The sequence below is a fragment of the Capricornis sumatraensis genome, chromosome 22, assembly GCF_032405125.1.
Source record: "Capricornis sumatraensis isolate serow.1 chromosome 22, serow.2, whole genome shotgun sequence".
NCBI classification, from domain to species: Eukaryota; Metazoa; Chordata; class Mammalia; order Artiodactyla; family Bovidae; genus Capricornis; species Capricornis sumatraensis.
Genome location: NC_091090.1, coordinates 21,986,278 through 21,994,491, shown reverse-complemented (window position 1 = coordinate 21,994,491; position 8,214 = coordinate 21,986,278). Strand labels below are relative to the sequence as shown.

The following is an 8,214-nucleotide window of genomic DNA, read 5'->3' as shown; positions in this document are numbered from 1 at the left end:
CTGGCTTGGAGAATTTTGAGCATTACTTTACTAGCGTGTGAGATGAGTGCAATTGTGTGGTAGTTTGAGCATTCTTTGGCATTGCCTTTCTTTGGGATTGGAATAAAAACTGACCTTTTCCAGTCCTGTGGCCACTGCTTTTTCCAAATCTGCTGGCATTTGGGGGCAGGAGAAGGGGACGACAGAGGATGAGATGGCTGGATGGCATCACGGACTCGATGAACGTGAGTCTGAGTGAACTCCGGGAGATGGTGATGGACAGGGAGGCCTGGCGTGATGCGATTCATGGGGTCGCAAAGAGTCGGACACGACTGAGCGACTGAACTGAACTGAACTGAGTGCAGCACTTTCACAGCATCATCTTTCAGGATTTGGGGCAAAAGGTCAGCGTCAAGTTACCAAAATGAAAGACCCCTTGGTGAGGGGAGCGCAGCTTGGGGACCATGGGGAGGGGGTGGGGTGGGGCTGGGGCGTGAGCATTAATTCTATCCTAGATCTATGGGATACCTGATGTTCCAGAATCATTGTCCTAACCATTTCAACTTCTCTGGTACAGACTTAGGCGCAGCCTCAAGAAGCTGAAAATCCACATCTCACTTGTAAAGAAAAAGTTTTAAAGAAATAAGGATAGTGCATGTGATTTTACCGAAGTCTTCCGGGGAACGAGAGCGACCCTGGAGACTTCGAGGACTGGCCGACAGGAGCTAAAAACCTCCCCAGCCTCTCAGAATGAATGAAGCACAGGCTTCACACATTAGCTCTGCTTTGCTCCGAGCTGGAGAGGTGAGGTAATCGAAGTAACTGACAAGATAACGGAGCTGGACGCTCACAAGACGCACTCTTCCTGCCCACTATTGCGGCTGCGCGCGCGCCCCGTTCCGGAAGCGGAAGTGCACAAGAGGTCAGCGATAGTTTTCAAGATGGCGGCCCTCAATGTGCTGGTCTCCGGCTGCGGACGGTTTCTCAGAGGGCTGTTGACAGGCCCGACCGTGACCAGCTGGGCTAGGCCACCAGCCCGCGGGTTCAGGGAAGGTGAGTTCTGGGTCCTCGTGACCTCCTAGGGTTGAAGAGAAGAAACGAAGGCTGCTTCTGCCCCCATGCGCCCCTCCCTCCCTTTCGCGCGATTCTGAAACGTCGGAGATGTTTGCGCTCCGGGAATGCTAGCAGTTTTCTTCCGAACCCTGATGCTGTTTCCGTGATCTCTCACCCATCGTGAGTGTCCACATGGGTGGTGGCGGGGAGGGGGGCGAGAGGGATGAAGATCGGAGAGAAAGCCTTCCTTATTTAGGAGCAGAATAGAAACCTGTCCTAGGGTTCAGAAAAGTTTTTTGTTAAGGGCCTGGCAGTGCAAGAGACATAAGAGACGTGGGTTCGATCCCTGGATCCGGAAGATCCCCTGGAGGAAGGTATGACAATTCACTCCAGTACTCTTGCCTGGAGAATCCTATGGACAGAGGAGCCTGGCAGGCTACAGTCCATAGGGTCACAAAGAGTCGGACACGGAAGCGACTTAGCACCTACGAACGCAGGCACTGGATGTTAATTCTCTATTCCGTATTCTTCGAACCGCCGCCTCCTTCACTAAAGAATGATTGCGCGATCAGGGAAGGTCAGCTGGATACCCTCCCCTGGACCTCCTTTTCCAGTTTCTCATCTGAAATGCTATAATCTGATGGTAGCTTTCACTGCCCGAACCCTGAGTCTGAGAGGTGGGAGGTAAGGTGGAAAGGCCATTGAACAGCTAAAACAGGCATATCCTGAATGGTGGGTTTGCTTTTCATTTAGTCTGGAAAGGCAGCCTGACATTGAACTGAGAGCTTACTGAAGGCGAAGTGCTATACTTCGAACTGTCAAGGGGTTCCTGAGAAGTTAGGTTCTAATGAGATGATGCAGTACTCTCCAATAAATACAGTTTAGGTATTAGGTATTTGGGGCTTCCTCAATGGCTCAGCGGGTGAAGAATCCTGCAATGCAGGAGACACGGGTTTGATACCCGGGTCTGGGAAGATTCCCTGGAGAAGGAAATGGCAACCCACTCTAGTATTCTTGCTTGAAAAATCCAGAGGAACCTGCTGGGTACAGCCCATGGGATCCTAAAAGAAATGGACATGACTTAGCGACTAAGCACATGTTCAGAGAGATTTGGTTAGTGGAAACAGCAAACTGAATTGGAAGTTTTCCTGAAGGGGGTGTGTCTTTAATAGGCTTATAAAAGGATGGAATCTGGCGGAAAATGGAAAGGTCTTTTCAGTACATAACCTTCCTTTGTGCACTGCTGGAAGCATGAAAGGATAAGTGATGTGCAAAGAAGTGTTTTTGTGTGTGTGTGTTTAAGACCTGGAGTAGCATATCCTTTAGCTAAAGCTGAGATATATCCAGGGGGAAATGGTGATCATTTTGCCAAGGGAAGCATAAAAGTCCAAAAAAACAAAAAGAGCCTAACAAGGGGAGCATTGGATTTGTCTCAGAAAAAGTCTTTTGTAAGTTTTCAATAGAATGGCAGATAAGGAATCCAGTTTGGGAAAATTAAAGAGAGAATTAATGAAGAAATGGAAATAGGTGTTTGAAGAATTTAGCTATGAAGGGAAGATGGAACATTTGCTAGAAAGAAAAACAAAATCCAGGTACTGCCTCCTTACCGTTAGATGAACTAATGCATTGATAAAGAAAGATGCCGAAGAGATCACGCTGATGGTAAAAAGGACTTGGAAAGTTGTTTCATGTGTTCCTATGCTGTAAAATAGGCATATGCCCATAGCTTTTTTTTTCTTTGGCCACGCCACTTGGCTTGTGGGATCTTAGTTCCCCAACCAGGGATCAAACTTGGATTCTTTGCAGTGAAAGCACAGAGTCCTACTAAACACTAGGCCACCAGGGAATTCCATGCCTGTAACATTTTTGATGGCATCTACCAAGTGTCAAACATTAATAGCTACAATGCACATATCCATTTCGAAATTAGAAGTTGAAAACATTTCTTTGCCATGTTCCCAGAGGATAGGCAAAAGGAATAGTTTTGGGTTTTTTTGCAAAGGAATATTTGAGATTTGAATTTTTCAGTTGGAGAGATGGCTATATAATGAGATGAATATTTGAAGTCTTCCTCACCATGAATACCTGCTAACTTCTCTGTGTTACTGTCAGACCTAAAAGCCAAATAATTGAATTGATGTGATCTTACTTGAAGGCATTAGCTTAGCTTATACTTTTCTTGAGAACCACCTATCTCCAAAGCCTTTAAATTAAAAACAACACCAACAACTTTCTCTTGATATTCTATCCATTATGTGTAAAGCTGAAAGAATTACACATATAGCTAATTTTGACTGGTCCTGGCTGGCATATTTGAGGAATAATATTGTATAGATTTGGAAAAGACTCTGATGCTGGGAGAGATTGGGGGCAGGAGGAGAAGGGGATGACAGGATGAGATGGCTGGATGGCATCACTGACTCAATGGACATGAGTTTGGGTAAACTCCGGGAGTTGGTGATGGACAGGGAGGCCTGGCGTGCTGCGATTCATGGGGTCGCAAAGAGTCGGACATGACCGAGTGACTGAACTGAACTGATTGTATACATAGAATTTAAAGTCACAGAGAGGGAGCTGGTGTCTTGCTGAAAACATTCAAGCATTTCTACTTTTCTGATACGATAGTACTCTTTAATTTTAGTCAGAGTTCTTGGGCACTCAGCACTACTGCTCCTGCCTGTAGAAGCTCTCTGTATGAAGCAGTGATTCTCAGTCAAGGGCAGATTGTTCTCTCAGGGACACTTGGCAATGTGCAGAGACATTTTTGGTCTTCACAGCTGGGTGTGTGGTGGTAGAAGCCAGGGATGCTGCTAAGCATCTTCCTGTGCACAGGACAGCCCCCCACAACAAAGAACCACCTGGCCTGAAATACCAGTCCTGCTGCTGTTGAGAAAGCCTGGTCTGATCTTTGACCAGACAGACATACAGAACCAAAAAAGATGATTATGGAAGAAGCAAGACTTAAGGGAAGGGAAAAAGTGGAAATTGTGATTTACTAAGTGCCTGCTGCAAGCACTCTGCCAGGTTTTCCACATACCCTTTTCAGTCTTCTCAACAGCCTTTAAGGGTGAGTATTACTGGCGTTTTTTACAAATGAAATCTGGTCCAGAGGTGTTCAGTAGCTGTGCCCAGCATCACACAGCTAGTAAGTGCTGGAGTCAGAAGTAGGGCCAGCAATCTTCCCTCTCCACCAGTGACACCACCTTGGTACTCTACAGCAGGGCTTCCCAGTGGCTCCCTTTCCTAAAAGCTCTTATCAGTTAACTTGCTGGAGTTGATTCCATGATTGGCACCGTAAGACCTAGCAGAGATAAGACCTTGTTCCTGCCTTGTCACTCTTAGAGCCCTTGTGAAGGAAAGCATTTAAAACAAGAGTAATAAACACATATGACTTTGTAAATGAGCAATAATGATCTGGCAGACCCTCAGAGCAGAGTGAGTTGAAAGAAGTAAAAGCTGAAGGGAATGTTTTTCTTCTTTTCCAGTTAGCTAAGGGAGCTTTCTGGAGGACCTAGCATTTCAGAAAAGGATGTGCCTTGCAGGATGGACAGCCCTGTAACTAAAAGCTTTGAGATAGAAGTGAGCAAGTTGGGGGCTTTAAAGAATTCAAAAGACATGGTCCAGAGTAACCTGCTAGTGGAAAGGGATTTTTGTGTAGCAGTGAGACTCCTTGTTTGAAGGATAGTGCAGAGGGAAGTTCCCTCAGGTCCAAGGGAAAAGGAAAGGGTAGGTGGTGAGAGAATCAGAAAACTTTTGTGGCAGAGTTAAAGATGAGCAGAAGGGAGCAGTGCTTGAGGGAGGAAGGAGTTTGAGAAAAGTAGTCAGTGGCCACACTTGCGAAGAGTGCTGTGTAGGATTGATGGTGCTGCCTTGTAGCCACCTTGCCATTCAGTTACTCCATCCCTTCGTGCTCTGCTTGGGACTTGTTTTCCATGGAGCCTTTCCAAGAAGGACATCGGTCCTCTGGGCACTTCTTGCAGGAGTTCCCTCCAGCTCTTGTCATTCATCTCCCCTCACTTCCTCCTTTACTAAACAGTTGGGCCTTTATCCCGCCGCAGTTCTCTGTGTCTGTTTGTGTGGCCATCGAGGTCTTTTTGCCTCACTGCAATCTCACTGCGATGCTGTTTGCTCTAAACTTACAATTCAGTTATCTTGGACTCCATCCTAGGTGAGTATTTACTGAAGTACTCAAAGGACCTCTTTACGAGGCATGGACTTTATTAGAGTGAAGTTCCCATGCTTGGTTTACTTCTCTTTTCTCCTCCAGGGCAAAGACTGTGTCTCCTCTTAGAGGGGAGCTCTCCACGGTGGGTGGAGCCCAGTCGTACACTCCACGGTTGCTCAGCAAATGCCTTGCCTCCTGTGGCACAGATTATGTGATGTGTAAGATCTTGGCCCTTAATCTTGGTTTAGAAAACTGCTTCTTTAGTTTACTTGATCCAGCCACATCTCAGAACACAAGGGCAATTCCATCTTTTTCTAAACAAGTTTTCAGTCAGTGACTAATGGTCTCCTGTTAGTCCAGCTTTTCTTAACCACCCCCACTTCTCTTGAATGGAGAGGAGGCCAGGGACAAAATGGATCTCAGGTTTTGTTTGGTTTTGACATGTTTTTGTATGCATGCTGAAAAGCAATACTGTTTTGATTCCTATCTCTGTTTTGAGAGGCCTGAAATCTACTAGGGCCTCTTCAGGCTCCAGTGGGCCCTCAGCCCCTGCACTGAGATACCGCCCTGATCAGTCTCAGATCCATATGAGTTCTCAAGTCATTCCTCCTCGTTTGACAAATTGTCTCTATGAGATAAGCATCTGCCTATTGTTTTACCCGCTAACTTATAGTGAGATGATTCACTGGCTCAGAGTTGCTGTGTGGGGAGCTTATGAATAGTGGAGCTTGCCATGGACTTTGATCTCTCTTCCAGGGGCCAGTGGGATGACTTCAGGGTTTGGTTCTTTGCCGGGAGTGATGTGTGTTTTGCTCGACTTGTTTACCTCATGGTTAGGACCCAAGTGCCTCCACGGAGAGGGGAAGCACATGTTGGTCTGCTTCACTTCAGGGCGCTGATCTCACGCCGACTCAAGTGATTCCGGAGTAGGTCTCTCCTTTTGTTTCCTATCGGGATTCTTAAAAACCTGTGCTGCCCCCCTCACCTGCTGTTACTCAGACTGGGTCATCCTCCGCCCCTCTTCCAACTTGGTTTTTGCAGATTTTCAAAGTTTCCTGGGTGCCCAGCTGGGCTAGGTCTCGGCCCTCCTGCCCCGATGCTCTTGTAAGCTGACGCAGCGCAGTGACCATCCCCCTGCAGATGTGCTGGCCTCCAGACTGAGTACCAGGTTGAGTCTCACCCACATCCCGTTTAGGCTGGTCTTTTGGGAACAAGTAGATCTGTACGTGGGGTGACGCATTTTGTCTTAGGGAGAGAAGCTTAGTTTGTCTTTGAGTTGATTAGTAACTAGTGTTCTCTGGAGAAAGCCTCAGGGCCTTTGTGGCCAGTTGTCACTCCCTTGTGTGTGTGGAGTCGCAACTGAGGGTCTCTCAGGTTGGTTGTTTGGAGTAATGGGTCTTTATGAATGGCCGTGCCCAGAAAACGAATAGGGGATAGTTCCAGGCAGTCTGGGTCCAATTTGGTGTCAGTCACAGAGCCCAGTGATCACAGATGCTGCCCTGGGCCTCCAGGTAGGTTCGAGTTGCCTCACTTTTTTTTTCTTAGCCTCTCTGTTTTTACTGCTTATTTTTATTGCAAAAGAAGTACATGTTTATTTTAGAAACTTTAGAAAATCACCTCCTGCCACCACTGAGGGAAAACCAGTCTTACCATTTAGGTACATAGCTGCAGGGGTCTGTGAGCTTCCTGTAATCCGTGTCTAATTGTGTGTACACCGAGGGACGTGTTTCTAGGGCGAGGTCCGTAACTTTGATTAGATTCACAGAGTTAACCTTGGGTTCTTTCTAATCTGTACTGCTTCTTTCCTTGACTAGAGCTGAGTAGAACTAATTGCGGTAGCCAAGCTGCTGTTAAAATATGGTTTTAGCATTTGGGGAGACCATTTGCAGCCTAGCTATAGCTGTGTGCACTCCCATTTTCTGTTACGGTAGTTAGCAGTCAGAAGGGCATCGCGACCAATATTTTGCTCCCTAGCGTTTATGGAGCATCTGCAGTGTGCCAGTTCCTGTGCCAAAAGCCACGGCTTCTCTCTTTCCAAAGAAACTGGGCGACCATGGGAGAATCTCCAAGAACCTTCTGTTTGATTTTATTTGCCAAATGTGGGTTATGAGCTTGGTTCTCCCTTAGGATATTGTTGAAGTTGTCTTTCTGCATCCTGGTTAAATAAGAGGACATAAGTACAGCCTGACATGCATGCAATGAAATTGTTTTGCCCTTGGGTTCTTTTCTGACTGCCTGTCTCCTAAATAGGCGAAGAGCTGAGGGAGTCCCTCTCAGGATGGCTCTGTAGTCCTCTCTTTGAAATTCTGCCCCAACCCCAACCCCGTACCTGCAGGCCCCTCGTTCCTGTCACTCTTCCCTCTCCAGTGTGGATAACAAAATGCATCCCTGCAGGGAGGAGAGATAGCTGCCTTTGTACAGGTTTAACACAAGGCTCTCAAGATGTTCTCAGAGTGAACTGATCTCATTATTACCCATTGTGGGGCCCCTGGGTGCTGCATCTTAGATTCAGACTGGTCAAGGTCAGGAATCACATTTGTCTGGTTTCTCTTCATGAAAGAACACATAAAATGGGTACTTTTGAAGGTCTTTTTATGGCCTCTGTCCACCCCCAACCCCTGAGCTCTTAGGCTATGATTGCTAGCCACAGTAGGGCAAGATCTTGCCAAGTACCTTGGATGGAACCAAGATAAATCTTGGCTCAGAAAGGCAGAAACAGTGTGAAGACCCTTAATCTCAGAGGTGATTGATACGGGCATCTGGATTTGCCCCCACCCAGCCTGCAGGAAAAGTGAGAGTGCAAGTCGCTCAGTCCGGTCTCTTTGTGACCCCATGGACTATACAGTCCATGGAATTCTCCAGGCCAGAATGTTAGAGTGGGTAGCCTTTCCCTTCTCTAGGGGATCTTTCCAACCCAGGGATCGAACCCAGGTCTCCCGCATTGCAGGCAGATTCTTTACCAGCTGAGCCACCAGGGAACCCCAAGAATACTGGAATGGGTAGCCTATCCCTTCTCC

At 47.1% G+C, this 8,214-nt stretch overlaps 1 protein-coding gene across 2 annotated transcripts in view; it reads left to right on the top strand.

The window, feature by feature from the left end:
- Positions 1 to 920: 920 nt before the first annotated feature.
- MRPS18A (mitochondrial ribosomal protein S18A) overlaps positions 921 to 8,214 on the top strand; it is a 19,006-nt gene continuing 11,712 nt past the window's right edge. For both annotated transcript variants that reach the window (XM_068960761.1, XM_068960762.1), the window contains exon 1: positions 921 to 1,032. In XM_068960761.1, coding sequence (XP_068816862.1) covers positions 921 to 1,032 — 112 coding nt within the window. The remainder of the gene's footprint in view (positions 1,033 to 8,214) is intronic.